This window comes from Dermacentor variabilis, chromosome 2 (genome assembly GCF_050947875.1).
Source record: "Dermacentor variabilis isolate Ectoservices chromosome 2, ASM5094787v1, whole genome shotgun sequence".
In the NCBI taxonomy this organism is placed as follows: Eukaryota; Metazoa; Arthropoda; class Arachnida; order Ixodida; family Ixodidae; genus Dermacentor; species Dermacentor variabilis.
In genome coordinates this window covers 151,611,795-151,626,374 of record NC_134569.1, presented here as the reverse complement: position 1 = coordinate 151,626,374, position 14,580 = coordinate 151,611,795, and the positions used below count along the sequence as shown (strand labels likewise).

Here is a 14,580-nt window from a genome sequence, read left to right as displayed (position 1 = left end):
AGTGAAAGCCAACTTTGCACACTGTGCATGCAGGTATGGTAGGCACATTCCCTCCAAGATAAAGTTTGTGGTCATGGTAAAAATACTTTATTGACCCTCAGGGGTGTTGCAGAACATAGCACCACATATCAAGGGCACGACACAGTAGCTAAAGGGAAATTAGTCAAGAAGACACAATTTGATGCTAAGTTCAGTGTTACAATTCAGAACGAAGCAAACCGGTTTGGCAAACTGCTGAAAATGGCTTGATGCACTGTAATGAGTATCCACAGCATCAGCGAAAAACGCAACTGAACTGCGCTGAATTTAATGCCCAAGATATCGCTAGTACACTTGAAGCATGCTGTAGTATATTGCTGTATGGGTTAGGGCATGTGCCTATTTTTGCAAAAGAAAGACGCATATCAATATATTCTCCTACCACAACAACGTGCAGCATACCATAGCACACCAGGCAAACTACCACGCTAATGGATGAGCTACAATGAGAGCAACTAAATCAGACCTCAAGGCTGATTTACATGCAGACTGTAGACAATGCTTTAGAAGTTAAGCCCAGATCACGTGGGCTCTAATTACAGTTCCATATGTATGGTACTTCAGGCTATAATTGCTGTGGAAGTTCTTTGCTGTAAGAGTCCCAAAATGGTGCTGCTGTGATATTATAAAGTGCAAATGACCGTCGTGAGTTCACCACATGAAAATTGGTGAAAATGCACTGCGCAAATTTCACCAGAACTGAAGAGCAGAAGCAACTACCATCACCAGTTTTCGAAGATTGAGCACCGCCATAACCATGGCATGCAATAGCACATGTAGCTTGTATGCACATGGTTTATTTTTCCGCCCCATTGCAGTAGTGCGCCATTTAGGACAATTTGGCATACTGGAGTCATGTTACTGCTACCATTAATAGACTGCCAGTGGCACAACTGCACGTGCATGGGCTTTGGGCACAGTGAATGTACACGCCCGTGCAGTGGATGGGTGTGCCATCAAACCATGTGAAGGGGACACCTCACTACTTTAATTAAGTTTGTGTTGTTTCTCAGACAGTAAAGACTGTCTTAAGCATGTGCTGTTGAGTTGCCTTACTTTTCCAAACTCACCATGGTTTCTAAATATTTCTAAATATGATTCTAAATATTTTGCACCATGGGTTGTGGACATGTTACAGAACAATTGTGTGTATGTGTGTGTCTGAAAGGAAGCTCACCCTCTACACTAGCTTCACGCTCCGTACAATATGTTGACAAATACAGTTATCCAAAGTTTGCAGTATTATTGAAGAGAACACATCTCTCTTTGAAGTAATAAGGATGCAAAACTAGCCCGTCAAGGACAACCTGTTCACTGAGAAAAAGGTGCTGCTCCATTACTCCTCCGTTATAAAGCAAGTAGCTGCCACAGTGTCATGGAGATAGTTAGAATCTGGGAGAAAGGACGTGGTACATCCTCTCTACAATCTCTTGGGGATGCTGTATGCATTTCCTGGTGCGACTGTCTGCTGGTATGAATTTCTGAATAACTGCTGCGCAACATTAATCTAACAGGCTCTTGAGGAAGTCTCTTTTGATTACACATGCATCAAGCTGATGCTTGCAACAACTCTTTCTCTCACATTTTGGTCACTGTTGCAATGCTCTTGATCATTCACCTGGCCTGACAGGTGCACCAATATATATCCTGTTCTCAATTTCTCTGCACAGTGACCCTTGTATAACAATGAATTTATTTAGTCCTATCATAAGAAGCCAACAAACACTGACACCAAGGACAACATAGGGGAAATTACTTGTGCTTAATAAATGAAATAAAGAAATGATAAATTAATGGAAAATGAAACTGGATGAAAAAACAACTTGCCACAGGTGGGGAATGATCCTACAACCTTAACATCCCACAACCTTCGCATGCGAAGGTTTCATTTCATTTATTTCATTCATTTTGTTTATTAAGCACAAGTAATTTCCCCTATGTTGTCCTTGGTGTCAGTGTTTGTTGGCTTCTTATGATATGACTAATAAAATCGGGCCCCTCGGTTAATCCCCTTTCTTCTCGTTTAATGAATTTAATTAGCAGAGCAATTTATAAAGATATCAGTAGTCTGTGCATTTTAAGTGGTTCATCTATACTTGGAGGGTATCCTTGGCAATTTATGTAAGCCAAGGGATTGGCCCAATTTTAAGAAAGCATGGGAAACATGCACACATTAAGTCACACATTGGCTTCTGTCGATCAGATTTAATTTTACCACAGCCAGCCGACATATGTGCATGCGTACTGTACATCATCGAATCTTGGTATCCCACCAAATCTAAGCACTGCCCCATTCTCAGAATGAATGAGCCAGAAAAAACACTTTTTAAAGCGTGTATGTCAATGTTTTATTTGCCTTCAGTTTAGCTCTCCCCCACTATGGTCATCAGGGGCACAAGAAATGGGAAGTGTAGATCCAGGTATCACACACTAACGAATAGAGACAAAATGGCATGTGACTCACTTTGACCAACCATGCGAGAAAGAATATCATGGTGGTGAAGTAGAAGGTGGCTCTCCACGCTGGAAGACTATCCATGGCCTGGTACATGAGAATGGCCCATCCCTCGGGGGAGGCTGCTTGGTACACGGTAAAAAAACTATGGGCTGCAGCGGAGAGCGCGGCAAAGGAATAAAGCTTTGATTAGCGTGGAATTTCCTGAGTGTGCAGTCAGAAATCGCTGTCATGAGTGACCTGTAAATCTCATCACTGGCGAGCAGAAGACAGAAAGCATGTGAAATGTCCGAACAGGCAGGAAAAACCTTACTGCACAAGTCTAATAACGAAAATTATTTGGCGCATCGGTGCTGAGCGTAGAAGCTTTGTTTACCTTGGTCACAATCATCTTGTTTAGTTTGTGGTTTTGTATGTTATCTCAAACATCCAGAGTTGGAAAATTATCACCACAATCCTCAAGGACCTCTTTGCATACAATGAAGAAATTCTGGGGAAAAACAGGATTGCGAATTAAAATGGCTGAAACACAGAAAGACATTTACTGGCAGACGACAGAACTCATTCCTGTGGTCACTGCTAACATTTACCTGATGAATAACTGGGGTATTCTGCATAGAAAGAAATATCACATTATGGACAAAATTTTGATGTAAAGCATTAACATATTTTTTAAATTTTACTTTACATGCTTAGAGGTTATGAAGGCTTAAAGCACCATCAGGTTATAATTTTATAAGCAACCGAGAACTCGTAAGTTTAATTATTCGTAACAGTAACACAATTTCTGCTAACCATGTATGTGACTGATTGCGTTCTGGCAGAAATTTATTGTCATCTGCTAGCAAATGGCCTTCGGGCTACTTTCTCATGGACTTTTCGAAACTCGCTTGCTGGGCTGGAAAAGCAAGACGCCGTCATGGTACCTTACAAACAAAATTTGTCCGCGCTTCAAATAGACGAATAATTTAAAACTACTAACTAAAAATTTCCTTTTTTTTATTTTGCATTAAATAAGAAGCAATGATAAAAAACCTGCCTTTCCATTCACATGCCGCTCTAAAGATAAGCAAAAACCTTTATGCATAAAACTGTTTACCCAGCAAACTTAGCACTGTCTTCATTTTTTATAACTGCACATTGATTATACGAACTACAAGCAAGAGATTAATGGTGCGATCCAATTTTCGTGAATATTGTTTTTTACTGAAGTATATAAGTGCCTGTCTCTAGGCCTCCAGAAAAATACCACATTCATTCATTTGATAAATGTTAGCAACGACCACAAAAACGAGTGCTGTCATCTTCCAGTAAATGAATTTCAATGTTTCAGCCTTTTTATTTTGCAATCTTGTTTTTAGTGCCGGTATTAAATTGGCAGGCACTTAGATTAAAGTTGCTGGCGCTTGGATTAAACACGTTGGCACTTGGATTAAATTCACTGGTGCGCATCCTATTTGTGCTGGTGCTGAGAATAAATACGTTGATCTAAGGATTAAATGTTTAGCACTTGGATTAAATAGCCTGGCACTCGGATTATTTCAGCTGGTGCTAGGATTAAAGTGAGCAGGAAAACCTGTAGAACTCTGCCACTGGCACTGCCAAATAACAAGAATGGCAAGGCTCTTTCTCCTTTAGTTCTGGGATCTATCAACCACGTAGGCGACCACATAGTGCCTACGTGGTTGCCTTGTGTCTCCTTCCTTTGTCCGTTGTTTTATCTGGCGCCTTCGCTGTAATCATGCATAACCAACTCGCCCACCAGCATGTGCTCAAAGGTGTAAAGATTTATCTTTTTCGAAGGTGTCACGTAGACTATACTATCCGGTTCCTCAGTAGGGACTCTATAAGAAACTCCTTGAAACTTGCTGGCTGGGATATTCTTTACAAGTGTGATATGCGATGCCTTTTGTATTTGCATTATGCTGTTTCTTTTGCTAGCATAAGCACAGCTTGCTGCATTTGACTGCAGAGACAGGATTTGCAATCGCAATGTGAGAGACGCAGTTCATGGGGCAGCTGGACCTGAATTTAGCCTTGCTTTTACTTCACTTTTACTTTCCTGGGGACCAATGTAGGGTATTACATTAAGGATGTGGCTTGAATAACACACACGAACAGGTTGCCACTTTTTTATGGTGCAGAGTGACTGGCAATAGCTTGCGTGAATATTTATGGACACCATACAATTGCTCTGTATATCACTTGCAAAGAATACATGCATGTGTATGTTACTGCTGTTGGAGTTTGTCAATAAACATTTCAGAGTCAAAATAAGTGACATTTCTCGTCAAGAAAGGCAGGCTATTTTTAATTTCAGGACCACTAATTCTATCTTCTTGGAAATCTGAACACGGTGACTACTTCCTACACATTCAAGATGATGCAGCACTAAGCAGAGAAAATGACAGAGGATAAATATTGTAAAAGGTATTTATTGTTATCGTAATCTTAAAACATTTCACGGCCTGCAGACTTATTCACTCTCTGCAATCTACAATGAAAAGCAGCTTTAACACAGTCAGACCACACACAATGCCTACAGTGTGATAAGGTACAACCTCAACTCGACATATCAATAAGTTTTCATGCCAATTACGCATGTATTTGTTAGACTTGATGAACTCATACCAATAGCAGTTCCTTGACACCTCTCATATAACTATAGAATCATATTTCCTCTTCAGAGCATTTAGTACCAATAGGTACTTCCAGAGGTGAATGTGAATTATGGAATGGTAGCAAAACATAGTAATTAGCAGTAACCGTGACATCATATTTGTACTCACTTTGAAATCACCTCAGGATATAAGTTAATTGATTAATTAATTTTGGTGCCTGCTGTTTATAAATGAGCATCAGCTACCTACTTCAATGCATCATAATAATCATCATCATCATTACAATTATACTGCACTTTTATGTGCTTGCATATGATGCGTAACTGCACATAGAGGGCCACATATTTTACATATGAGGCCCTCACTGCATCACATTGATGCATTTCGTAATTCCTAATCACATTTTCGTACACTTTAGCTTACACACACATTAACAAAACAGGTGGCAAAAATCCTCACATAATAATGATTCCTGAAAACTTTGCAGGAGCATCTAACTAACTTAAACAAACACACAGGACAATAATAATCCAAACACTATACTCAGCAATAGGTGAAAGAAAAAGAGGGAACCTACCGAAATCGTCGAAGCCATTGAACCCAGAAATGCTCTTTGGAAGATTCAGATCCATACACACCATTCCCTGAGGACATTCATACCCGGACTCTTTGTCCATTGAACAGTAGGCGTCTGGCACTGCAAGGTCGTTCAGTGTGACCCTTCTGCAAAAATAAAGGAACTATTAGGACACAAGCAATGTTTGGCTATGGAGTCTTATGCATCAAGGCACAGTGTAAGCAGTGGGCTGAAAATCCTCTGACAACTAGGCTTGTGATAATGAATATAAATCTCTTCCACACTGGCTCAGAGGCCAGAGTGGCAACAACATGAAAATTATTTCCGATGAGTTTCCAGTGTTCTGTTGACTTGTATAGGGGCATCCATTTCACATTTCACGATGACTGCACTGTGATTTTAGACAAAATGTATTCCATGGAACTAAAGGTGACAGCAGGTACCCAAGCCACAGATTTGGTTCTATTGGCTGCAGCAGCCACGTTTTGACGAGGATGGAATCGTAATAAAAGAGTGCTACTAATCTACCAAGCTCCATGTGCACGTTCAAGATCACCAGGTGGTCAAATTTATTTCAAAGCCCTTCAATATTATGTCTCTCATAGTCCCTGTGTTGATTGGAGACGTTACGCTCAACCAGTTATCAAATGTCATCAGTAGGTGCCCCATGGTACTCGTTTCAGCCATGATAACAGTGGACGCGTTCCTTACCCTCACTGTGGTAGCTTTGTGGCTATGGCACTGAACTGCTAATTTTGCGAAGGCAGGTTCAGTCCCGGCCGCACAGCTGCATTTTGATGAGGTGAAATGCAAAAATGCTTGTTTATTTATATTTAGATGCCTGTTAAAGAACTCCAAGTGGTCAAAATTAATCTGGAGTCCCCCCCAGTGGCGTGCCTCATAATCAGATCGTCATTTGGTACATAAACACGATAATTTAACTAATTAATTTTGCATTTGTTATGGCCATGATAACAATTAATGTACCGATACTGGTTGGCAGCATGCTCAAACTATGTTAGATTCAATTCCACATGTACTGTTCAGCACGATGCCATGGGTTTAGTTTCTAGAAATGGTGGTCACATTCCAATGTAGGTGGAGTGCAAAAATGTTTGTCAATCAGGCTTTCAATACACATTAGAGAACTTTATGTGGTCAGTATTAATCTTGTAGCCCTACAATAAGGTGTACTTCACAGAGCCTCTGTAGTTTATAAACTTAAGAATGAACCTATGATCAACATAACTGTCACTGCCACTGAGCACTCTTGAAGTTAGTTGCAGTTCTAAAGATGCTTTAATATACTGTTTCAAGCTCCCTACCTATGTTGTGCCACAGTGAATTCATGCGTGGTAAAGAGAGCAGCCTTCCTTTCATGCCATAAATGGGGAGATATGCGAATGCGGTATTATTCTAGGCCTGGTTGCAACAAACTTCTAAAGACGCATCACACAAGTTAAATTTCTCCTGTTATGTTCTTTTTTTTGTTGTGCACAGAAGCCAGGTTATCAATTAACCACACTCATACTCATGCAGCATATCAAAAACAGTTTAGAAGGGAAGCCAACATAGTATCTTTCAAGGAGGCCATAACTTGCGGCTGTATAGGTTTGTCAGCATATATTTACTTTAACCTTTCAAGCACAGACGTTTATTTAAAAAAATCTTGTTTATTCAACAACAACAACAACAACACAAAAATATACAGGAGATAAGAGACAATAGGAAAATGCTACTGAATTAAAAATAAAATACTTTTATAAGGACTAACAAAATTTGATGAAGTCACACAAATTTGATGCATCATTGTGCTGCTGTTGAGCTAGCAGAAAAAGGTTTTGCCCCCCCTTGCCACTGCAGAGCCATAGAGTTACCACTGCCCTGAAGTAAACGGTATAAGGTTGCAAAATTGTGGAGATTGTGATGACAAGGAAGGGGAATAACTATCACGAAGACAGAGGAAAACTAGTGAAATAATAGTCATCTGCTGTGGTCACCATGCTTCAAAGAGTTACCATCTATAGGGTGAAAATCCAAAACAAAAGAGGGGTCCACAGATAGATGGAGGCTTGAAATGATGAACAATGGTAGAACAAGAAATGGTTCTGGAGCCAAGGTTTATCGACAATGAGAATTTTCTTTGTCAGGACAACTACTGCTTTTGCAGTTGCTGTTTGCAGTTTGCAAGCAATTACCGTACCTACACCAGATTCTCTTTCTAACAATTGTTGGCAGCGGTGGAATACAAATGCACACCTCCGAAGAGACTGGTGCCTCAAAACAGTGCCTTTGGAGTTGTTGGTTCGTATGCCACCGCTGCCGCCAATTGTTAGAACGAGAATCCTGCCTCTTAACGCTTGTCAAGGCGTTGGCTTTAGTGACAGTCTTAATTATACTACTCTTCATCACCCATAGGGTGGCAACTCTTAGAAGTTATTACCATACAAATCACATCACAACGAGAGTAATGTCGCCAGAGTGCAAAAACTGAGTGCCTTGCACTATAGCAGGGTGCACCTTGAAAACAGTCAATAGACTCACTCTGCAATCGTTCCATTTCTAACACAGTGGCTGCTCATCTCGCCAAAAAACTGTACTCCCAGCAGACCATACAGAGACATGAAGAACAGGAAGAACAACGTCACATTGTATATCTGCTGGCTTGATCGCCTGCAGAGCATAAGAACAAGGACAAGCAAGCTCGATTAGCAATATGGTATTTCTGCACCAGATTAGCTGTGATTTGCAAGTGCAGTTTTTTAGGGCTCATTCTCCGGGTTTCATGAAATGACTGAGGAAAACTATGTTTGCAGTCAGTGATTAATTTAAAACATTTGCTGCTTACAATATGTACACACATAAGCAAAAAGAAAAAAGAAAGCTGATTGAGAAGAATTTCATTACACCCTAAATACATAGATGTGGGCAATTTAACAAAAGGCCAGCTGCCCACACGTGTCCTGCGTATACATATATAGAACTGCATGAAAACAAATAGGGCACAGTCGAAGGAATGCAAAGTAGTGTGCCACTCCTGTACCCCTTGAGTTTCTGAACTGTTCTCATACGTAAGCTCATCAACTTGCCTGGTGGTTTTCTGTTTTTGTGTCATGTGCAAAACATATTCCTTTGATTATTGTCGCTGTGAGAGATTATTACCTAATGAAATCTCACTATAGTACCATGCAAACAAACGTTCAGCTGCTCGCAGAAGTGCTCAGAACAATATCACTATGAAAAAAACAATCTGCTTGAGCCTTGTGTGTTTAGCTTACACTCGAGTGCTGAGTGCACCCCTTAATTTCTGGCTGTATGCTTTAGCTCTTGTCACTTTTATGCTTCTAAAACTTTCATTAGCTCCTGTGTGTATCTTCAAACAAGACAGAAACATTTTCTTTAATTTTTTTTTTTACTAGATAGTTGCCTGGACAGATACTTTAGCTCAGAAGTGTCAAGTCAAGCATATTGCAGCATGCATATTAGAGTGCTAGATGTTGATGTGTGTAGTTGCCATTTTTGAAATAAACAAGCCTGTGTGCAACTGGTGCATGAACACACTTGTGAACATAGACATCTTTCTAAGGCCCATACTGTGATTACACTACACAGGTTACAACAAAATCACTCCGATAAAAGACAGGACGAGACACGAAAACAAGGTGTATTTTTGTGCCTAGTTTCACCTTTCATTCATGTTATTTTTTTATAACCTGTGTAATGCAACCATTGCTCAGATATAAAGACCAACTAGCCCTATGAATTATCAGCATTGTGCTTTGGTTATTTTACCTTGTTATAAATCACTTCTGTCAGAAATAAATTTATCTAAAGAACTCTTTAACTTCGACAGTAAACAAGATTTACTGATGATAGCCGAGTGGAACCCATCCATTTTTGCAATAAATGCATTTACACAAGCCGCTTCACCATGCATGTACTATGTCATTTACAATGTGTTGACACCATTTAGTGATGTGCAGATACAGCTCATTCCGTAGTGTCACGAGAGTGGAAATACTGGCGAAAAGAAACAAAGTGGACAGGACAGACGCTCTCTTACAACTCTTTCTGAGTTGTAAGAGAGTGTCTGTCCTGTCAACTTCACTTCTTTCCTCCAGTATCTCCACTCAACGACACTACATGATGAACCACCTGGCCCAACAGTCTATTCTTCTGAACTGTTCATTCACTTTCTTTAAAATGTTAAAGTCAATTCTGATGACAACCCCAGGAACATGAGTGCTTGTGAACAATCTGCATAATGGCTATCATCATTAAGGTGCAGACATAACAACTAGTGCCAAAGTAACATGTTGCACTCACTTGAAAATTTGGTTGATTCTGGACTTTGGCATTGAGAACTTGAGGAAGACTCGAATAAATCGGATCATGATAAGCGGTCGAGGAGCTCGCAGGATAGACAGGTAGGAGAACTTGGGAACCACTTCCGTGATTTCGAAAACCTACCAGATGAAGCCAGAGACAAACGTTACTTTCAGTATCCATCTCTGCAAAATACCCCATGACTGATTTATGCTGAAACATGTACAAAAGCTACGCAATCTTATGTGCTGATTAAAGAAACAGTAGATACTAGATGCATGCATTTTATAAGATCCGTTACATACAAGGGCTACAAATATATTGGCTTACGGAATGATTTGAAACATAATAAAATGGCCATAATCCTAAAAGTAACAGAAGGAACAACATACAGTACAGTCCCCTTCCAACCATACCACATATCATGGTAAATTGCATGTAATAATTAATAATTAAGTTGTTCTCCCATAGCAACACTTTGGTTTGAGTTAGATGACAGTTTGATCTGTTATACCAAGATTGTGGCAAAAAGATACAAGGACAAAGAACATTTGGGATGATAGCAGCTACTGTAAACCAGAGTTAACCGCATGCCATTAACGAGTGGTACGTCTTTTTTCAATGCTTCACCACTGTGAACACAAAATATTGCAAGCTGATCAGCCATTAGTACAAAAATTTATGTGTGAATGCTACAATTGTAAATCCAGCAACTAGGAAGCCACCTTACTCAAGTGTGTATGCATTTTAACAGATTTTAAGAAAATGTGGCATTTAGCATCCTGAATATACACAGTGGGTTATGACGGATTATTAATTTCAACCATCTGGTTTTCTTTAGTGGGCACCTAAATCTAATTACAGGAGCGTTTTTGCATTCCATACCTTTCAGAATGTGCCCACAACGACCGGGAATCAAACTGTCGTGGAGGCAATGCGACAGGTCTTGAAACAACATATGGCAAGACTCGGCGCAAGTGCCATTTGTTTACAGTGAGCGAACTAGCTTGTGAATAGGGTCTATAAAGATTTTTGTGGGACAGTTTTGAGGTCAGTCGATCAATATATAAGGATACCTATATACAACAACATTTTCAGTTTGGTATTGTGGATATATAACTGGGCAGCAGTGAGGTAAGACTGAATACTACAAACAGACTATCTTGTTTTCAATTAACTCTACCTTCCTGTAAAGCTATAGATGTGGTAAAGCACAGAATCACTGTCATGAAACCTACCTGAAGAATAACTGATATCCAAAGAAAAAATACCATTGTGGCATCAAATTGACACCACCGATCTTTCAGGTAGGGTGACTCTCCCTGAAAAATCAGAAAAAAAAGGTATATATAAAAAATCAGAAAGTCAGCAGTTTCGTGACTGTGGGCTAAGAAAATGCAGAGTAGGCAGCAATGGCAAGATACTGTGATGAAAGGAAATTATGTCATTGGGCATTTAATGAATCCAGCTATATCTTCCACAACTTGTGCAGTGCGTGTCTACCAGGCTTAAGTTTCCGAATTCGCACAGAAATTGTTGAGATATCAAACATATGTGAACTGTTCACATACTGTGATGAGCCCACGGATGTGCATCTTGGCAATCATCTCTGCTGTGAAGAGCAGAGTGGCAAAGATGTCCCAGAAGAAGGTGACGTACACAAGGGGCGGGTGCTTCTCAAATGTTCGTGTGGTGTTGAGGCTGACAGAAACCAAGGACAGAAGCGCGCACATACGCAGTACTCGTCGCACCCATACCTGCATAGAGCAACCACAGCTGACATGCACAGACAGCTGGAAAAAGTGAACAAACAGCTTTTGCATATTCTGCGTAATGTAGCTTTAATCACAGACATATATACAGGGTGTCCCAGATAACTTTAGCCAAGCTGTTCAACGAAAAAGAAGATTAACAAAACACGGTGCACAATACAGTTATAAGACGTACACTATTCGGTCTTAAAGTCATGTCTTTCACAGTTCTTTTTCAATCTTTTTTTTCTGTTGAACAGCTTGGCTAAAGTTAGCAGGGACACCCTATATATTACAACCAAACTATGTGACTTACCATGCTCACTGGTAGTATGGTGGCCAATATACAAGAACCACTAAAGCTGTATCATCAAATTTTGTCAGTAAAAAGAAAAGCATGCATAATAATCACCTAGTTAATAAGATTACATTAGACTACTATATTTATTAGCTACATTTTCACTGTGTACAACTGGGTACATATGAGCTGTCTGGTTCCACATGAAAAGAGAAATCGCACATTGCAGATCACCTAAAGTGATGTTGGTCAGCCAGAACACCAATTTGTTGTAACTGTATATCACTGTAGACAAACTTATTTGAAACAATTACTGTTGTATCATATGACCCAGAACAAACAGACAACATACAGAAATTTTGCTTAACCAGTCAGGTTACAGCTATGAGGTTTCTTTCCTATGTGCTCTGCCTATTTTTTGAGACTGTACACTGTGATAGCTACAAAGCAAAGTAGCTAAGAAGAAACTACCATTGTTTTAAACGTTTTAAGGTAACCACACAAGCTATAATTTGGATAAATGAGGGTACTTTGCTTTGAAGTAATAGTTCTGTGGAAACCCGCAAGATGGAGAGAAGTAATTAATACTTTGCTCTGTTCACAAATTTTGAGTAATTGTTTTCTATACAAAGATGCAGTCTGTGATATCATTTCCTGTTGATTTCATGTTGACAAAAATATACAAAGTAGCTTTTTCTCGCTTTCTTCATCCATAATATGTTTCTAAACTAACTGACTGGCACAATTAATGCACCTGACAGCAATAAGAGACCATCAATCTTTTTATCAAATGTGAAACATGGGAAGTTAAGCCACAGATAAGGCCAGCTATGTCAAAATCATAATCATAAGTGGTAAAAAGAACAGACAAATATGATAGTAAAAATACAAAACACTCCATGTATATACGGAGGAAAAAAATGACGAGGTTGTGAGACTACAAGAACATTTCTAGCATAGCAGAAGTAGTTGATTCTTTAGAGATATCTTGGTGATGTGCATCAATGAACTAAGATAGTTCTCAAATATAGACATTGGCAGCATGAGAATTAAATTTTTAACTCTTCAACATCACTCTGCAGTGAATGTGTATCAGTAAAAGTAAGATATTTCTTTGGTTTGCTAAGCAGGGCAGAGACTCAGTAAGAATTATCAATTTTGCAACAAGCACATGGATAGATGGATGGATACAACTTTCTTGTACGTCCGGCAAGGTTTAACGCGACCTGAGCTCAGGTTTCCCACGGGGGAATGTCAAGGCCCTGCCTCAACGCCGCCTCACGGGCTTGCTGGACTGCCCACATCTGGATTCCGAGGAATGAGCTGCGCAGAGCGGCGGCCCACCTCGACGACAAGGTCTCCGGAGTAACTGCCATCCCTCCTATAACTACATTGCACTCCCATAGCATGTGTTTGAGTGTTGCTGGTCCTTCCTGGCACAATTTGCACATGTCGTCCTGATGCTTATCTGGGAAGATACGTTTCAGACGGAATGGATTAGGGAAGGTGTTCGTCTGGAGTTGTCGCCAGGCGACGGCCTGCCTCCTGTTCAATTTGGGACTCAGCGGTGGGTATATTCTTCTGGCGTTCAAATATGCACTGGTTATGTCGTTGTATCTGGTGAGCCTGTCCCGCTCTGCTCGAGAAGCGTTCGCTATCATGCGAGAGGCGTTGCAAGCACAGCTCTGCATTTTTTAATGATGAAGGTTGGAAGCTTGTTAAGCAAGAAGTCGAGAAGACGAAAGAAGACTAATGATATCTGCAGAGGGCTACTGAATAAATAAATTTTTTCTCTTCATCAAAAGAAACTTTTGAAATAAATGTACTTATTGCCTTTAATTCTAGTTACCTCAAAACAAAGTCTTCATGCATTTCTCTCACTATACTAAAAACCATAAACATTACAACAGTAATGCTTGTCAAGCTTGTAGCTTGCATATAGTGGAATGCAGCAAGTATGTAGGAGTTCTGCTTTCTCAAGACGTGTCTTGCACCAAACACATTGATTTGCCATGCAACTAGGCACTTAAACAACTTCATTATCTAAAGCATCCACTTTACGATACTATCGCCTCAGCGACAGTATCACTGAAGTGAATCGTTTCAGAATACGGCCCCAGGAAGTAAAAGGCCTACCAGTTACCTTGACTATAGGACTTAGCAGATATGTAAAGGCAACCATTATAACTGCACACTGTTGCAGGTGGAATGCACTGTGAAAACTGTCATCACGCATTTCAAATTCTTATACATGCTTACGTATCTACTAACTTTATGCATTGGTAAGAGATACAGGTGGTTTACTTTTAATTTGCAAAGCAGCAACCCCATGAATCGGGAATGTTTGCATGCTGTAGCACCTGTTAAGATCAGCAGTAAAAGCAATGTATAAAGTTGCACAACACCTTCCAAAATGTTTGTTGTTGTCTTTATGTTGAACTAACTTTTAAAAAATCAACATATAGAACAGCTCTTCATATGCTCTTCTACAAACTTATGTATGTATACAGGAG

The 14,580-nt window shown here is 39.9% G+C and overlaps 1 protein-coding gene across 1 annotated transcript in view; it reads right to left on the bottom strand.

Annotated features, from left to right (window-relative positions):
• Positions 1-14,580, bottom strand: part of na (sodium leak channel non-selective protein na) — a 75,582-nt gene that overhangs the window by 59,222 nt on the left and 1,780 nt on the right. Inside the window, exons 3-8 of the mRNA XM_075682271.1 lie at positions 11,590-11,775; positions 11,257-11,340; positions 10,019-10,158; positions 8,237-8,365; positions 5,693-5,838; positions 2,504-2,646 (exon numbers count right to left, since the gene is read on the bottom strand). Coding sequence (XP_075538386.1) covers positions 2,504-2,646; positions 5,693-5,838; positions 8,237-8,365; positions 10,019-10,158; positions 11,257-11,340; positions 11,590-11,775 — 828 coding nt within the window. The remainder of the gene's footprint in view (positions 1-2,503; positions 2,647-5,692; positions 5,839-8,236; positions 8,366-10,018; positions 10,159-11,256; positions 11,341-11,589; positions 11,776-14,580) is intronic.